Source organism: Artemia sp. Qi Xiang Cuo, chromosome 3, assembly GCF_049724085.1.
Source record: "Artemia sp. Qi Xiang Cuo chromosome 3, ASM4972408v1, whole genome shotgun sequence".
Taxonomy (NCBI): domain Eukaryota; kingdom Metazoa; phylum Arthropoda; class Branchiopoda; order Anostraca; family Artemiidae; genus Artemia; species Artemia sp. Qi Xiang Cuo.
This window is the reverse complement of record NC_142796.1, coordinates 60,815,636-60,835,117: the sequence shown is the minus strand read 5'-3', so window position 1 is coordinate 60,835,117 and position 19,482 is coordinate 60,815,636. Positions and strand designations below refer to the sequence as shown.

Genomic DNA, 19,482 nt, shown 5'->3' with positions numbered 1-19,482 from the left:
GTCTTTTTTGTTTATCCAGCAGGTGAATTTAAGAAAGAATTTGCTACTTACTTACAATTTTTTTCGTAATTTCTTGAATGAAATGTCTTTATTGTGTATCCAAGAGGTGACTTCAACAAAGAATTTGTTACTTACTTACAATTTTTTCATAGTTTCTTAAATGAAGTTTCTGTATTGTATATCCAAGAGGCGACTTCTTACAATTCCTTCATAATTTCTTGAATGAAATTTCAGTATTGTGTATCCAATAGGTGAAAACAATAAAGACTTTATTACTTACTTGCGATTTTATTATGATTTCTTGAATTAAATATCTGTATTTTGTATACAAGAGGTGACCTCAAGAATGAGTGTGTTACCTATTTACAATTCCTTCATAATTTCTTGAATGAAATTTCAGTATTGTGTATCCAATACGTGAAAACAATAAAGACTTTATTACTTACTTACGATTTTATTATGATTTCTTGAATTAAATATCTGTATTGGGTGCAGGAAGCGAATTCAAGAAAGCTATTGTTGCTTACTTACAATATCTTCATAATTTAATGAAATGAATAAAACTATTCTAAAGAATAAAGACGGGTTAAGCTTAAAGATATTTATTGCCTAAACGTATTAACATATTTTTGGAGAAAAAAAAATACAACACCACATATTTACATAAAAATAGTACTTAGAGTTCACACTTAAACATCCAGAAACGATGATCCCATGATATAGAATAGTTTTTTTTTTAACCATGTCTTATGGATTTATCACGATCAGGTATGTCCTTAGGTAACCACTGCGCAAAGAACCTAACCTCGTCTGCAGGACGGTGATAACCCCCTTCAAATTTAGGACACTTAAACTCTTCTAGATTGAAACGTAGAATCCTAGGGTCAAACTTTTGAATTAAAACTTTATCTGTAGGTACATTGCCCTTTACGTAGAGTGCTTCAACCCCGAAAAAGCTGTAAATTTCATTGACTTCCTCCTGAACATTTCTCAGTTCCTGACCAGTATTATTAAGTGGTGTAATCACTCTATCGTAGAATCCCAGTCTGTTTATATAACGTAATGTAGTATTCCACAAGCTTTTATCATACTCAAACAGATTATAGTTCACTATCCAATGATAACAGTCAATTTCTTCGAGATCCATACACAATAATAAAAAAGCACATTCAAATATAACACCACAAGATGATTTTTTTAATCTGATAAATTCTGTGTCATACAGTCCTATCATCTTGGAGGCTATTAATGTAGTTGTTAAGTAGAGAAATACTTCATCAAACTTTTATACCTTCGCTCAAGGTTGAATGGAGTTATGGCTAGTGAGATGATTCCTAAAACCATCTGAATTCATTGTAGGGAGGAGTCATAAAACCTCAAGTGGGAATTTCTTAAGAAAAACCCTTACATTAGGAAAAAATACTAAATATTCCATTATTACCTAAGTAGGCACGTTAAATACTAAATGCTAAAGTTAACTTCTCAAATAATAAGTCCCAGGAACCTAACGCCCACGAAAATCTAAATAAAAACTAGGTCTGAAAGCCCAAACAGCTAAATTAACTATTCTAATTCATGATTTCAGGCACGTAAAACCACAAAATACTAAAGTTAACTTCTCAAATAATAAACCCCAGGAGTCAAACACGCACGAAAATCTAAAAAACCTAGGTCTGAAAACCCGACTTGGACTTGCAAACATCAACCCGGACATGCAAACAAAAAGAATCAATGAAATAAAATCAAAGTGAACTTTGAAAGATCAAGAGAATGTAACTGTGACAAGATAAACCACGACAAAGCACTACTGAAATATTCCAACTCTTGCATTTCAATGAAAGAAAAACTCAATTCCTCTTAGAATTATTTAAACTAAATACTTACCCCCGCCTCTCACAGAAAGTTCAGAAAGACGCAAAGGGCCTATTTATAGTCGACTCTCGTGGAATTCAAGACTCATTTAACTCAACCCCCTTGCAACTGAACCCTCCATGTAACTGAACCCCTGTATAACCGAAAACCTGTACAACTGAACCCCCATGTTACTGAACCCTCGTGCTACTGAACCCTCGTGCAACTCGATCCAATTTAACCAAACCCCTGTGTAACTATACCCCCTTTAACTGAACCCTCGTGCAACTGAACCCTCCATGTAATTGAACCCCTGTATAACCGAAACCCTGTACAACTGAATCCCCATGCTACTGAATCCTCCTGCTACTGAATCCTCGTGCAACTCGAGCCAATTTAACTAAACCCCTGTGTAACTATACCCCCTTTGACTGAACCCTCATGCAACTGAACCCTCCATGTGACTGAACCCCTGTATAACCGAAACCCTGCACAACTGACCCCCCGTGCTACTGAGATTTCTCATAGGCCACTGGGCTAATTTGGCTTTTGTGTGTGCCCCATTGTTTTTGTGTGGCTTCCATTGTCACTGAATCCTCGTGTAACTGAACCCCAAGCAACTGAACCCCCATGCATCTGAACCCCCATGCAAGTGAACCCCCTTTAACTGAACCCTCATGCAAACAATTCTGAGTGTAGCCTACTATTCTTTAATTAGCAGCATCGTACATTTTGTTTAAATACTTATTTTTTCATTTTCCAGATTCAAGATTTTTATTTAACACAAATGAATAGACAAGCTGAAGTATTTAAAACGAGCCAACATAGAGCTATGATCGCAATGAATGGTACTTTTTATACCTCCAAAATTGACTCCCCCTCTCCTACCCTCCCCCTGCCCCTCAGAAATGGGGGAACGAAGGGGACGTCTTTAACTGAACCCTCATGCAAACAATTCTGAGTGTAGCCTACTATTCTTTAATTAGCAGCATCATACATTTTGTTTAAATACTTATTTTTTTCATTTTCCAGATTCAAGATTTTTATTTAACACAAATGAATAGACAAGCTGAAGTATTTAAAACGAGCCAACATAGAGCTATGATCGCAATGAATGGTACTTGTTATACCTCCAAAATTGACTCCCCCTCTCCCACGCCTAACCTCCCCTGTCCCCGCAGGACTGGGGGAACGAAGGGAACGTCTTTAACTGAACACTTATGCCAACAAGTCTGAGTGTAGCCTAGTATTCTTTAATTAGCAGCATCGTACATTTTGTTTAAATACTTATTTTTTCATTTTCCAGATTCAAGATTTTTATTTAACACAAATGAATAGACAAGCTGAAGTATTTAAAACGAGCCAACATAGAGCTACGATCGCAATGAATGGTACTTGTTATACCTCCAAAATTGACTCCCCTCCTCCTCTCCTACCCTCCCCTGCCCCTCAGAAATGAGGGAACGAAGGGAACGTCTTTAACTGAACCCTCATGCAAACAATTCTGAGTGTAGCCTACTATTCTTTAATTAGCAGCATCGTACATTTTGTTTAAATACTTATTTTTTCATTTTCCAGATTCAAGATTTTTATTTAACACAAATGAATAGATAAGGTGAAGTATTAAAAACGAGCCAACATAGAGCTATGATCGCAATGAATGGTACTTGTTATACCTCCAAAATTGACTCCCCCGCCCCCACTCCAACCCTCCCATGCCCCTCAGAAATGGGGGAACGAAGGGAACGTTATATCCTATTTTAAATTTGCAATAATTTTCAAAAGTTACTTGTGTATTATAAAGACCACATCAGAGAGGTAAAGCTAGGTTAAGTCACAATGTCATTCTATATTATTTATATCCTCATTAAGGACATTCAGAGCAGAGTTACGAAAATGGAATACCTTTTTTGCAAATTGAGTTAGTTTTATGCGAATGATAAAAGTTTTGGCAAATAGGGTTTTTGCTTGAGTACATTATAGCTTGCCAAGTTTTTTAAAAAACCGACTAATCAAGTTACCGTATGGAGTAACCGCCAGCTCTCTCTAACCGACTGACACACAAAAAATGAGTTTCACATTAGAAAACCCGTCTGGTAAGGTAAGTACCGTTCGTAGTAATAGGTGACTGACCCGTGACAAGCCAATGTACCGGTTAAACTACACGCATATCCATGCCTCAGGCTTGTGTAAGTACATGTATATTTTCAATATATAGATACATTACTACTTATAGTGTGTATGTATATGTTTTATAATGTGTCCTGGGATTCTTCGTCAAATAAATACATTTATACGCAGCAAACTTCTCAGCAGAAGACTAATAAACTGTTGAGTCAAACGCTTTTTGTAAGTTTCTTAGGAAGACAAATTGCAAAATTACTAGGTAAAAATTTTATTCCCAATCCAAAATATTATATATTACGATGCTTTTAACTATAACTGGACTCATTAGGTGATTTTCATTGCAAATTAAAAAAAAACGAAATTAACGCAAATAGCAGAGGTAGAAAAATAATTCAAAAGATTTATTAAAATTTATACATCAAGCTTTGCCATCGGACGAATAACTACAAATAATTAGTTTTTTAATGCCAATATTTTTTTCGTAAAAACTTAAATAATTAAACGCAAAACATATTCAGTTCCGAACATGTTCTGTTAGTTAATATTTAAAACTAAAAATAACGGAGTTCATTTTTGTATTTGTTGTAAAAATACCTGTCTTCATAAAAGGATCTGCTAGTCATAGTATAAGTGTTAGTTAGCTGCATTTAGGACAAGAACTGTACGCTGCACAGACCTTGGGCAAAACTACGCCTAAACTGTGATGGAAGCAAATTAGTGCTAGGCCCCTAGATCCATCATTTCATAATATCCTGCGGTAAAATCCAAAGTGATAACTATTTACTGAAGTCGCCTTTTGCGTGTTGGAACAACATTTACAGTGTACAAGTTTCATAGATAATCCCTAAACATAGTCTTGTGTTTCTGAAAAGGCCGCTGAGTTTAAAAGAGTCATACCTTGTCGTTGATCGCAGATGTTGATCGGCCTCGATATAATTTTCCAGGCCTAATTCCACTAGTATGCTGGACACTAAATTTTCTGGCGTTTCTTGGCAACACTGCCTTTGAAAGACTTCCTGTAGCGCTGTTCAACTTCTCAGTCGACCTCGAAGCAGAAGCTCTATGGCGTTTACTACATTCACACATTTTAGAACATCACTGAATGCCTGCGTTGACACTAGACTGAAACAAGTATTTTTCGCTCTCTATCGAATCAAGAGATATTTCTTAGCACTGACTACGTAAATACTGGTAACAACCCTTGGTTACAGGAGAGTTAATAAAATTTCTACTTATGGGTTGCTGGTGTAGCTAGTTGAATTTCAGTAGAACAACTCCTGGAATGCAAGATAGATTAGTAGAGCGTACCCATTTGAACGGTTTCCTGGTCGAAGGTGTCATATATGGGGCGTTGGAGTGAGCGATGGGGAAGTTTCACCCATATATTCTGTCAGTAATAAAAAAATACCCACGATTTTCCAGCAAAATGTTTGCCAAAATTACGATCTGATTGATACGGCTGCCCTGTATTGAAAAAAGAAGGGAACGAATATGATGGGTAATCACGTCAAGGGTAAGGTCAGTTTCCTTAGACAGGGCACTAGGGCAGAACATAAGGTACAGAGACGTGTTGATGCTACTGTCATAGTTTTTACGGGATTTGTTTTTTTTTGGGTTTCAAACATGCATTTACGGTAGGGGCCTCTAGGTCAATGTTTACTTCCAAAAGGTTAGGATTCTTAGGGTCTTTCCCGGAAAACGTATCTTGAGGCAAGACCCAAAGGCAATTTATTTCGTATAAGGATAGTTTCAGGTGTGAATTTGACTGACCGCATGTCAAACAGCAAGTTGTACGCGAAATGTAGTGTACTTCCACTTTCTAGGGCTATAATGAAAAAAAGGTTGAAATGGCTAGGACACGTCTTACGGACGATGAATAACAGATTGCCAAACATTCTGATTTTTGGTCATCCAACTGGGGCCAAGCGAAAAGCAGCTCGTCCCCTAATGGGGTGGGATGAGGTCATAAGGAGAGATTTAAATAAAATTGGAACTTAATGGGAGGGGGTAAAAAGTGAAGCTTTAAATAGATTGGGATGGAGGAAGAGCATGCGAAGCTGTGTTGTTTTCAGGTGGTTAGATGCTGCAGCGAGTTGTTAGAAATAGGAGTAGTAGCTTTGATTCTAAATAGAATCTTACTTGTACAAACATCTACTTGTTAATAGGAGTCAAATAACCAAAAACACATGTTTTTTTTAGATATTTGCCCTCATGGAAAATGTATGCTGTGTGATACACCTCCACATATCAACTATCCCATTTAATTTTGAACGATCATTACCTTGAAGCATTGACATAATTGAAATGAACCCCCCCCCCCCCTATGCAATAGTAATGTTCAATGTTTGGATCCTCCCAATTTTTTCTTTTCTTACACTTATTCGTAAGTTTTGTTTAATAAACTTTTGGACAAGCTATTTTTATCTTGTATTTTATTACTTTCTACTTAATTTTTATGTTCATTTTGCTTATTTGAAACCTTCATGAGCACTGACATATTTCGCTTTTAAGTTTTTCGTTGCTTTTGTTGTCTCTGTATTTTTGCTCTCTTAGGATCTCCTTGACGCTCTTGAAGACAACTCGACTCTTCTAGAACTTGCAATAATTTCTTGAAAATAGATGTTATATTATCATTCAAAAGTCGAAAAATTTGTCGTGATCTAAAGCTTCTTTTACTGAAGAATTGAGGTTAAAGACACACATTCCTAGGGCCACTTTTCAAACGCTACTTACAACTAAGATAATTATCACGAAATAATCTATTTCCTCTTTCAATTTTTAAAGGTGTGTCTCCATTTACGAAAAGTGTACCAACGAGACCTAATGATCAGTAAACAGGCAACCGAAATTCTACTTCCAAAAGCTTCAACATCATCCATCAAAAAGGTAGGCTTATCAGTAAGCGAACCAAAATTAAGTTCTTTTCATTTTGGAATCATAATAATTTTTTTTTTCTTACTCGCATAGGACAAAACAGGCAGAGTATAAAAAATAAACGCAATGCAACACTATAAAACACATGAACACAACATAACATTATACAATGTAAGAATACAACAAAGACAAATACATCATTAACTACTAAACATCAGAACTATAGAAACATTTAGTAATTAACTAATATTTTAATTGGAGATGGACATAAATACTAATATAAGACAATTGTCTTCATATACGATATTGTTTCAAAATGTAGCCTGCAAAAAAAAAAAAAAAAAAAAAAAAAAAAAATCACATTCTAAAAATGAATGTATTAGACACGTATTGTAGATAAGAATTTCGGAATTCTATCTAAAGATAAGTTTTTGTCCTTGCATAAGAAAGAAGCTTTTCATTATTTTTAAACGTGATTTTACAGAGTAGAAAGCGATTTATCAACTCCGACTCGAAACAGAAGCGAATCGAATATTTTACATGCGAAGACAGTCTTTAATTGACAGATGTGAAATTCCGATGCCGAAGCGAAACCGACTTCTTCCAGAGTCTCTTTCAGAAAAATACGTGTATTTGAGAAGAATCTAGAAAACCTATTTAGAGATAAGTTTTTACCCTTGCATAAGAAAGAAGCTATGTATCAATTTTAAACGCAATTTTACAGGCAGTAGAAAATGATTTTTCTACTTCAATTCGAAATAGAAGCGAACCGAATATTTTCCCAAGTGAAAACAATGAAGACATTTTCTTTTAACTAGCCGACGTGACATTCAGCTGCCGAAGCGAAACTGAATTTCTTTCACAACCTAGGTTAATGTATGTTAACAACGTCCAGCAACCAAACAATTGTTTTAGAACATCTTGAGAACAATTGAATGGTTACGCTCAGCTGGAATATACAGAATTTAATGCAAAGCCTAAAAAAATTTAATTCCGGAATGCAAAGCCTCATACCTCGAAAAGGAGAGTACTGCTGAATCCGTGGATGACTCCAGGTCTCCATAAAAGCTGGAAAAGGAAAAATTATCTGTGGAAACTATACAAGGCTTCGTCATCTGCTTCTCATCATCAGCGGTTCAAGGCTTATAGGAATATATTTAATTCTCTGTGTCGGAAGGCCAAGTCTCAGTATTATCACAGGAAATTTTCTGAGTGTGGAAAGGATGTTGGGAAGACATGGAAAATTATTAATTCTGTACTTAAACCTACTCTCCCTCCGCCTTCAGTTCCAACAACGCTGATAGTTGACGTTAAAATTGTCCAAGGTGAAGAAAATGTTCAGCTAGAGCTTACGTCTTATTTTGCTAATATAAGAAAAACGACTGCTTCATCTGTGAGCTCTACAACTCCTCGTTGCGATTTCAGAGCCTATCTTGGACCCCCAGGTTTAAAGTCTATGGTCCTGAACCCTGTTTCTGAGTTCGAGGTAGCTCGGATCGTAAATGCACTTAAAGGTTCATCGTCTTCAGGGCCAGACAGAATTCCTACAAGGGTTATCCGTGCTGTTCTTCCTGCTATTCTGTCACCATTGACTAAGCTTGTCAATCTGTCTTTCGTGAATGGAATTTTCCCTGAATCACTCAAGTGAGCTAATGTTATAGTGCTGTATAAAGGTGGGTCCCGGAGTGATCCTGCTAATTATAGGCCAATTTCTCTTCTATCTGTTTTCAGCAAAATTTTTGAGAAGGCTATGCTATCCAGGCTTCATAGTTTTCTGGATGTCAAAAAATTTTTCCATGATTTCCAGTTTGGATTCCGAGTGAATCACTCTACAGAGCATGTTTGTGCACCTCTCTTGAATTTCATTCATTCGGCAATAGATTTATGTCTTATCCCAGCAGCTGTATTTTTGGATGTTCGTAAAGCTTTTGATTCTTTGACTCATCAGATTTTTCTTTGGAAATTATCGCATATTGGTATAAGATCAAATATTTTCTCTTGGTTTGAATCATATCTTTCTGGTAGACTTATTTCAATTGATCCTCTTTTCCAGAGCCCTTCTGAAGTAGAATATGGTGTCCCCCAGGGATCTGTTCTTGGCCCCGTTTTATTTCTGATTTATGTCAATGATCTTATTTCAGCAGTCAAGAACACCAGTCCTCTAGTATGCTGCAATCTTTGTCATCCGGATGTTCCTTTGTTTCCCAATGCTACTTCTAATGAAGATTGCCTCGTTGCTTTTGATGACGACAGCACTTTTGGGACTTTAGGGAGGACGGAATGTGATGTCAGATCTAATCTGGTGGCAATATTTGAGAGAGTAGTTTCATGGTTTGAGGCGAAGTGCTTGGCCTTGAATGTTACCAAGTCAAATGTTCTTATTTTTTCTCGAATTGGTGTAGCTTTCCCTCAACTGACACAGCTTCAGGTGTCACAAGGCTCCTTGTGTAGACCAAAGAATCGGTTGTTCTGGTATCTTGGTATCCTGCTTGATGAAAGCCTTTCGTTTAGACACCATAGAGCCATGATTAGGGTTAAGGTTTCACGGAGTTTGGGTGTCATTCGAAAACTCAAACACACCTTTCCTGGATCTATTCTGAAGCTTCTTTTTTTCTGCCTTGTCCAGTCATATGTCTCTTATTGCCCCATAATATGGATGTCTACTTTTCCTTCTACACTGCGGTCGCGTTCTGTCATGTATAACAAAACATCGCGTCTGGTTATGGACACCAACTGTTTTTCACCAAGACCACATCTAAATCTATAGTCTATATACATTCTTTCTTGTGCTTCTTTTGTTTTTCATCAGCTTCATGGCAATCTTCCAAAATCTCTTCAAAAAACTCCTCAGTCTATTTCTGATTCAGGTCCATATAACCTTCGTTCGTCACATAATATCTGCATTCCTCCTACTCCCACTGTGCGGTCAGATTTCAATCTCCTCATTGCTTGTCATCAAGTTTGGAACTCCCTGCCTTCTTCAGTACAGAAATGCCACTCGTTTGGCACTTTCAAGAGAATTCTTAAGGACCATTTAGTTAAGAATCAAACTGAATATTTTTTTTTTTTTTTTTTTTTTTTTTTTTTTTTTTTTTTTTTGTGGAGTTGATGTCCCCTAAATGTTTAGTTTTATTTTATGGTGGTCTTCTCTGCGCTGTGACTCCCAGACCTCAGGTATGACTATCAATATTTGTTGCTGAAACTTGTATAGTTCACTAAGGAGTAGCATTCATGAAGACGGGTTAAATTTTATTGCTTTCGCACCATTTTATTACAGTCCAATAATTATAAGCCTTATGACTGAATTAACCCATAAACCTCAATTTTGCTACCTAGCCTCAGAAATAAGCAGAGCTGATTGAATTGGAATTTATATAGTTTTAAATACAAGCTAAAAGGGCTGTACATGGCTTAAGTTTTGATTTTTTAATATTTTGGATAAGAGTTATGAATAATATCGTAACAGCTATTATGATGTTGGTTTTACCTGACAATACACATAATTCTGTTTCGACGATAGGGATTCGCTTATAGTAATAATAATTTTTTTTTTTTTTTTTTTTTTTTTTTTTTTTTTGTGAGTCTATTTAATATAATTAATAAATTTAGTTTATTTATTCTAATTTTTTCTATAGTTTCCAGTTTATCTATATTTTCTTTTCTTCTCCTTCATATGTGAGTAAGTGATCATTTTAAATTTTCTTTTGTTTTTTATCTCTGAGTATGTAATTCATATGTCGTCCCTCTTTGTACAGGCCAATGAGCCTTTGAGGGATTAATAACATGTAATATTATATGTGTATTTAATGAAGAATAAAACTTATCTTATCTTAACTTCTATATATATATATATATATATATATATATATATATATATATATATATATATATATATATATATATATATATATATATATATATATATATATATATATATATATATATATATATATATATATATATATATATATATATATATATATATATATATATATATATATATATATATATATATATATATATATAATATATATATATATTATATATATATATATATATATATATATATATATATATATATATATATATATATATATATATATATATATATATATTTGAGGAGGGGACAGCAATTTCATATACAAAATAATTTCTGTTCGTGTTACGCTTTAATATTGCTCCTTACTTTCAGTTAAAAAAAACTCCTTTTTTTATATAATTTCTGAACGTTTTTTAATTAATTCAGCTTTGATGTTGGCTCACCGTACATGAATAATTAAAACATGAATAATAATTTTACTTTTTTGGCTAAATGGCTTTCGCATACTTTTGATTTGACGTAACATACGAATTATCTTACGTAACCCGTAGTTAATAGCTCACTCTTTATGCCAAAGTTCAAATTCTCTTCCTGTTTTTTCAGAATGGCCCCTCAACCATAAATGCCGTTAATTAGAATAAATATTACTGTTTCAACTAAAAGGAAAAATTTAGCACAAAGAGCAAGGTCATGAATAAGGACCAACCCCATTCAGGCGCACATTAGTTTCTGTTACTAGTAGGTTTTGGCTTTGTTTCTAACTTCTAGTTGAAAAAAATTGTTTTTTTACTTTATTTCTTATTGTTTTTTTAATAATGCTGGGAAATCCGATACCCCCATCTTAGCAATGTCCCTTCCTCCACGGAAAGCTCCTCCCACGTAAAACCCGACCCCCCCCTCCCCCAACTACCAGAAAGAATTTTCACTGAATACTTTTTCATGACTCACAATAACTGATTGTAAATGTAAACACTGGAAATTGTCTATAACTTGTAGACCGATACCCAAATACAGTGGGTATCATCCTTATAAAGCCATTTTTTTTTTATTTGTTGAGCACGTTGAATAAAATGGCTGTCAAAAAATTATGACTTAGTCACTTTGGATAAAAGAAGACCGTGGGAGAGGACCTAGTTGTCCTCCATTTTGTTTGGTCACTGAAAAAGGGCACTAGAACTTTTAGTTTCCCTTCTGAATAAGCAAATTCATCAGTTTTCTGGTCTGCACTAAGAAAATGTAAGGAAGCTAAGGATAAAGAAAATACAAAGATGCTTGTGAGTTTATGCTAACGTTATGGAGCCTACCAAACTCTTCCGCAGTTACTGGAAGACAGTTAACGCTACTTGGTAATATTAAAACTAGATTACGGAATGGTCTTCTAATGCAAACGACTAGTTGTTTAATGCATGTCAAACAACTAATTTGGCGTTCTGGAACGTTGTTGGAGTCCAGGATTATACATTTTGAAATGCGCGAGAAATACTCCGATTGGCAAATATCTAGCAAAGGAAGAAATAAGGGTGACTCTCATGCTGAACATAATTTTCCAGATGAATTCTCGCTAGAAGACTAATCTTTAGCTCCCACAAATTTTTTTTAGTGTTTACTTGTTTTTATAGGTTTTGTGCTTGTATTAAATGTTTTTTTTTTCGTTTTCAATATATTTGATGTTGACTGGCTGCTTTGAAAGATGTTTCCAAAGCGTCTTTTGGTCAATATCCCAAATGATAAGAAAAATAACCTCCAGGTTCTGAGATTTCAAGATGGACATATTTTGGACATATTTAAGACGAAATATGGACATATTTTGGCTAAAAATGACATAATTTTGGATACTCAGGGGACATATTTATGCACCAAAAAGTTGGCAACCCTGATAATGCACCACTACCCTAAAGTCTATGACTCCAGATAAGTTGGTATTATAACAACACAAGGGAGACTCAGGACTCGACATATAACTAAACCCAGGCTATAGTAGAGATTTTCAGGATGGACGTAAGACTCGTAAAAAACTGAAAGACTAATCTGATGAGAGCGAGGCCACATTCAGGGGAGAGGTTAGTAGGGTTTGCCCCCCCCCCCGGAATGTTTTTCTGATTCGTAAAAACGTAATAAAATGCATGAAAACACATTTTTGGAGGATTTTCAATTTTTTTTTGTAATCTCCCTCCCCCGAACAAAAATCCTGTATACGGCTCTGGATGAGATACATTATATAAGGAAAATTAATAGAAACATAGTCAAGTGGATTTATTACACTTTGCCAGGAATGAATCAAATATCTTTACATATGTATAGTTAGTAATGAGAAATAATTGCGTATTTTCTCCCCAATTAGTTTCCAATTTTTATATTCTTAGGTATGTCCAGGTAAAGAATCACAAGTTTTTGAGAAATGAGTTAAATGATTGTTTCTAAGCGAATGGAGAACAAAAATACTTAATTTTCTTTACCTCTATTTTATGAATTTTCTGTCGGAGGGGAATTTCAAGGGACAATATCTGGTCATACCCCCTTCCCCTCTGTGCAAAAAGTCTTGTTTAAGAAATTAGCTTACGAATGCAGTGAAAAATACTGAGATTTTGTCAGATTATTCATCTCAAACTTTGTTTTATTACAAAGTTTCTTTATTTAAATCCTAGTGGGAAAAATAACGTTAAACTTGGCCTATACAAATCAGCTTAAAAAATTTACTTTCGCTCTCCATTAAAACAACAAAATTTGAAGAACGGTCAGACCACCCCTCCTGCTGCTACCCCCCCCCCCAGGCTAAAGTACAGATAAATATAAAAATTTTAAATATTGATTACACAGAGTTGATTAATAACTACCGTTAACTTTTATTGAATTATTATTAATATTCAAAAATCAATAGTGTCAATACGAGTATTAATGGAAGTAAAAATTACTTAAAATTACTTGGTACTGGTGCATTAGATGATCACTTCTAAAAAGTCAAGTTGAGTTAATGCTAATGAAATAAAATAGGATGAATATATAATAGTTTAGAAACAAATTTGGGCTACATATTTGCACATTAGGGGGTGGGGGGTAAAGCGTAGCATATATTAAATACGTAACCTAACCTAACTTAACCTAACCTAGGTACCTTTCCCTCCCTAAGCCCCCCAAAATACAACAGTTTAAATATCGTAAACGCAATGAAAACTACTCTGCATTTCATTCTTAATAACGGCCTCTTTGAAAATAACCGGTCTCTGGCGGGTTTCGTCTGTCATTGCATGACTTGTTTCCTTGCATAGTATATAAAAGTGACCCTCTAATGCACTAGTACCAATTACTTATAATATAAACACCAACGTAGATTGCAACTAATGCAGCTAAAATGTCCATCACACCACAGAACCACTTGAAATCACCAGATATGCACGCTTCTCCATCCCGATCAATTCACTCTCTCCCATGGAGTTGCAATTTCCTTTATACCCTTTTTGATAAGCTACTTCTACTTCTCTTTAAGGACGTCCTACCTTTCCTTTAGAACTCGACAGAGTAACAAAATAACCGTTGTATTTTACTATTTTAACCGTTCTGCCAAGGCAGACTGCCAAAATGATGGTTTTTGACAGTCTATGACCTTTGTGTATAAAATATGACCTAATCATTTTATCCGTTCGACGATTTTTAGCAGCCTTATCTGTTATCCATAAAATATGGCCTAACCGTTTTCACCGTTCTACTAGACAGACTACAAAAATGCCGATTTTTGGCAGTCTATGATCTTTTATCCGTAAAATATGGCCAAACAGAATTAAGCGTTCTACCAAGACAGACTATCAAAATAACGATTTTTGGCAGTTTATGAGTTTTTACCAATAATCTATGGCCTAACGACTTCAATCATTCTACCAAGACAGACTAACAAAATGATGATTTTTGGCAGTCTTTGATCTTAGACTACAATGTGGTTTCATCTACATACTACAATATGGTTTTGATCCATTGTAACCCAGGAAAGCATGATATAACTAGATTTAACCGTTCTTTCATTAAAACACTGGAAAGTGCTATCAAACCATGTTTTTCACATACCTATTCTTTTTTTATATACGGTCGGTTATTCTATTAAATACAAAAGATCATCCACATATTGATATAAAGATATAATTTATGTTAGCAAGAAAACGTTATAAAAATGTTAATTGTATTTTTTATATATTAACAACACTTATACAGTATAATAAATACTAATGTAAAGACTGCTAAATTAAAGATTAAAAGAGTTACAAAGACTTAGACTTGGACGATATAAATGACAATGACAACCTCAATTGACAATGACAGTGACATAAAGTTTGTGAAATAGGTTTGGAGAACAGTTGGTTTGAGATGCACAATAGTTGAGCTGAATAGAGTAGAGTTGCATGGGAGTTGAGTTAAAGGGGGGTTGAAGTACATGGGGGTTCACATGCACAAGGGTTCAGTTAAATGACTATTGCCATTTTTAGGCAGAAATTTACATTATCGAGCCAAGCTAAGAAGCCCTTGTTGCAACATTGCGGATTCTTCCTCTAGATTGAATCTTGTTCAGACTATGAACATGGCGAATTCTATATGCAAAATTCAATTAATGTTCTTCTCGTATCTTGAGAAGAATGCTTCATTCCTTGTTTTTACGACTATGCTTACATAGTACACCATCTCAAAACATAACATTTTTCAATTTTAACTAGTTATTTACAGCAATAAAACAGTCTTCGTTTTGATTTGAATAATTATAACCACATACTGGTTCTTCAAGACAATTAAATAAAAAAAAAACAAGTTTTTTTAACTGAAAGTAAGGAACGGCGTTAAAACTTAAAACGTACAGAAATTATTCCGTATATGAAAGGGTGCTGTCCCCTCCTCATCGCCTCGCTCTTTACGCCAAATTTTTTTATTGTTTGAAGAAAATAGAGTTGTGAGAAAGTCAAACTTTAGCGTAAAGAGCGAGACGTTGAGGAGGGGACAGCCCCTCTCATATACGGAGCAATTTCTGTTCGTTTTAAGTTTTAACGTCGTTCCTTACTTTCAGTTAAAAAAACTTGTTTTTTTTATTTAATTTTTGAACATTTTTGAATTAATGCAGGTTTTGATTTTGGCTCACCGTACGTGAATAATTAAAACAAAATTTGCATATTAATTTTACTTTTATTTGGTTAAATGACTTTCTCCAAACTTGTTTAATTTTATTTACGGACGTTTTTATTAGTAATAAATATACGTAACTTACGAATTAACTTACGTAACGAACTTCTATATTCATAGATTTTTAGTACGTATATTAGGGGGTTCACGCCCTAGTCAATACCTTGCTCTTTAAGCTAAAGTTCGAATTTTGTTCCAATTCCTTAAAAATGACCCCTCAATCACAAAGGCCGTTAATTAGAACAAATAGCTCTTATGAAAGTACAAAAAATCTTTGGCTTAAAGAGCGAGGTATTGACTAGGGGGTGAACCCAATCATATAAGTAATATTTTCTGTTTGTTTTAAGTTTCGATGTTGCTTCTTACTTTCAGTTGAAAAACTTGTTTTTTTATTTAATTTCTGATCTCTTTCTTTAATAATGCTGGGAAATACGGTGCCTCCTTCCTAGCAATGTCTCTTCCCCCATGGAAACTTCTTTCAAGGTAAGATCCTCCCATATAACCCCTGACCCACCCCCTCCACCTACCAGAAAAAATCCCCCCTGAAAACATCTGTATACTTCCCAATAACCAATACTATATGTTAACATTGGGTAAAGTTCATAACTTTCAGCCCTCTCCCCGGGGACTTTGGGGGATTAAGTCATCCTAAAAGACATAGTTATCATATTTTCGACCATGCTGAACAAAATGGGTATCTCAAAATTTATATTGGGTGACTTTGGGAAAAAAATTAGCGTGGGAGGGGGCCTAGTTGCCCTCCATTTTTTTTGTCACTTAAAAAGGGCACTATAACTTTTAATTTCCGTTCGAATGAGCCCTCCCATGATATTCTAGGATCACTGGGTCTATACGATCACCCCTGGGGTAAAAAACCAAACAAAAAAAAAAACAAATTAACACACATCCGTAATCTTCCTTCTGGCAAAAAATGCAAAATTCCACATTTTTGTAGATAGGTGCTTGAAACCTCTACAGTAGGGTTCTCTTATACGCTGAATATGATGGTGTGATTTTCATTAAGGTTCTATAAGTTTTAGGGGGTCTTTCCCTCTTTTTCGAAAATCAGCCAAATATTCTCAGGCACGTAACTTTTGATTAGTAAGACTAAACTTGATTAAAGTTATATATTTGAAATCAGCATTAAAATCTGATTCTTCTGATGTATCTATTGGTATCAAAATTTCGTTTTTTAGAGTTCCGGTAGCTATTGAGCCGGGTCGCTCCTTACTTACAGTTCGTTACCACGAACTGTTTGATCACTACTACTACCACTATCTCTGGTTCTCAAATAATACGTTTTGCGGAAAAGTGCAGCGGTTTCTTGAATTATTGAATTATTTATAATAATTATTTATACCAGTATTTTTTTGTAAAAGCACAAATACACAAGTGTCAAAATTTTCCGACGCACGCATAAAAACGTGCTAAGGAATAAAATAAAATGCTTCCATGCAACTGAGCCTCATTTAACTCAACCCTGTTCAACTCAAACCTCGTGTAGCTCAACCTCCATGCAATTCAACCACCCTCCCCATGCAACTCTACTCCATTCAAATCAACCATTATGCATCTCAAACCCCATGTAGTTCAACTCCCATGTATCTCAGCCCCGTCCACGCCAACCCATTCATCTGAAATCTTATTCGACTCAAACCCTGCGCAATACTACCCTCATTCAACTCACCCCCATTTAAGTCAATCTAACCTAACATGTAACTGGTTACACGCACAGACATGGGTTGATTTCCATAGAGTTGAGTTGAATGGGGATTGAGTTAAATGGGGTTTAAGCTGCATAGGGGTGGATTAAACGGTGTTTGAGATGTATAGGGTTGAATTAAAGGGGGTAGAGTCAAATGAGTTGCACGGAGTTGAGTTGCATTGGATTGAGTTGAACCATTTTAGCTGGGCATTCCTTGAATGCCCAGCTAACGATTTAAATACTGTCAAGCTAATATATTTTACTGCTACTATTACTGCTACTACTACTATTACTTCTACTACTACTTACAACTCATCACAGCCATGCAGCCATCTCAGGCCACCACAGCTACACATGCTCATCATCCAGACCCAATCTGCTCAGAGATTTACTTTTTACTTCCACCCATTTCCTTCAAATCCTTTTTATGGCCCCTTCCCAGCCTACCCGAAGGCATTCTGCTTTTCGTTTGGGCCCGGATAGAATGCCAAAAACATATTTTTTGGAGATGTATCCTAATTCGACCTTGAAAAGTGAACTAGCAGTCTTGACCTTTTTCTCCTTATAGCCCTAGAAAGGAGGACCGGAATGGATTCTTCACAGAACTTAATGTTTCACATATTCCCTGTATCCACCATCCTTACTAATGACTAATTAAAAAAAGTTCCACGAAATAAGTTTGTCAAAGAAAGTAAAGAGCTCCATTAAACCAAAATTCAGCAGAAATAAAGTCAAATAATCTTCCAAGCGTAAAATTATCATAAATCACAATCAATAAAGAAATGAAACCCAAAACGAACAGAAACTACAATAATTAGCCGAGTCAAACCCAAAACGAGCAGATATTAACATACCCCCAATGCCTTCTGAAGACCAGGACATAATTTGCACTTCCTGAAAACAAGATACGTTTTAAATGCTTTCACTTTCTTAACTTCACTAAGTCAAAACTTATTACGACTTTAAGGAATAAATATCACTATATGTATATTAAACTTCAGTCCACATTCATTTGTTTTCTTTCAGTAAAGTGCAAATTATGAGGCATGGGGGGGGATATCGACACAGTATTTTTCATGGAAAAATAAAATAACATTTTATACCTTTTCGGCTTTTTTCTATAAGAATCCATAGCTTTGCTAGTTATTTTTATATTTGAGAACAATTTTCAACAATTTTAACAACATTTAACTAAAAATAATTTTTTTTTCAACTGAAAGTAAGGAGCAACATTAAAACTTAAAACGAACAGAAATTATTACATATATGAGAGGGGTTGCTACTCCTCAACATCTCACTCTTTACGTTAAAGTTTTTTAGTACGGTACTTTTAAAAAAGCTTCCTATTGTTCAAATTAAACGACCGTTGTGTTTCAGGAGTAGTTCTTAAAGAATTTGGACAAAATTCAAACTTTAGCGTAAAGAGCAATGTTTTGAGGAGGAGGCGACCCCCTTCATATACGTAATAATTTCTGTTCGTTTCAAGTTTTAATATTGCTCCATACTTTCAGTTGAAAAAACTAGTTTTTTTTTATTTAATTTCGGATAATTTTTTGTAATAATCCCAGGAAATCAGGCACCACCTCCACGGAGAAATGTCCTTCCCGCGGATGTATCTTTTATACAATTCATTCCTGGTAAAAATTTACCCAGGGCAATTACCAGTAACAACTCTACCCGTAAAATAGAGACGGAAAAGAGAAAGCAAGAAATATAAAGAAATTTTGTATAGTAATTCTGGCAAATCCCCCCAGTGTATAATTTCCTCTGACAAGTTCATCCCCTGGAAACTTCCTTCCCTGTGGAAAGTTCTCCCGTGAAAAAAAAAAAAAAAAAAACAGAAGAAAATTTATCTTCCCATCCTAAAATGCATGCATACTTCCCGATAACAAATACTATGCGTTCTGGGGCTGTGGCGGGGTCATGTTATATTCAAAGGCATTCTTATTGG

General features: G+C 35.0%; 1 protein-coding gene across 1 annotated transcript in view; it reads right to left on the bottom strand.

Moving 5' to 3' along the window:
- The window catches only part of Sarm (sterile alpha and armadillo motif), a 287,951-nt gene that overhangs the window by 233,045 nt on the left and 35,424 nt on the right, over positions 1-19,482 (bottom strand). The window contains exon 2 of the mRNA XM_089086326.1: positions 4,876-5,255. Coding sequence (XP_088942452.1) covers positions 4,876-5,064 — 189 coding nt within the window. The 5' untranslated portion in view covers positions 5,065-5,255. The remainder of the gene's footprint in view (positions 1-4,875; positions 5,256-19,482) is intronic.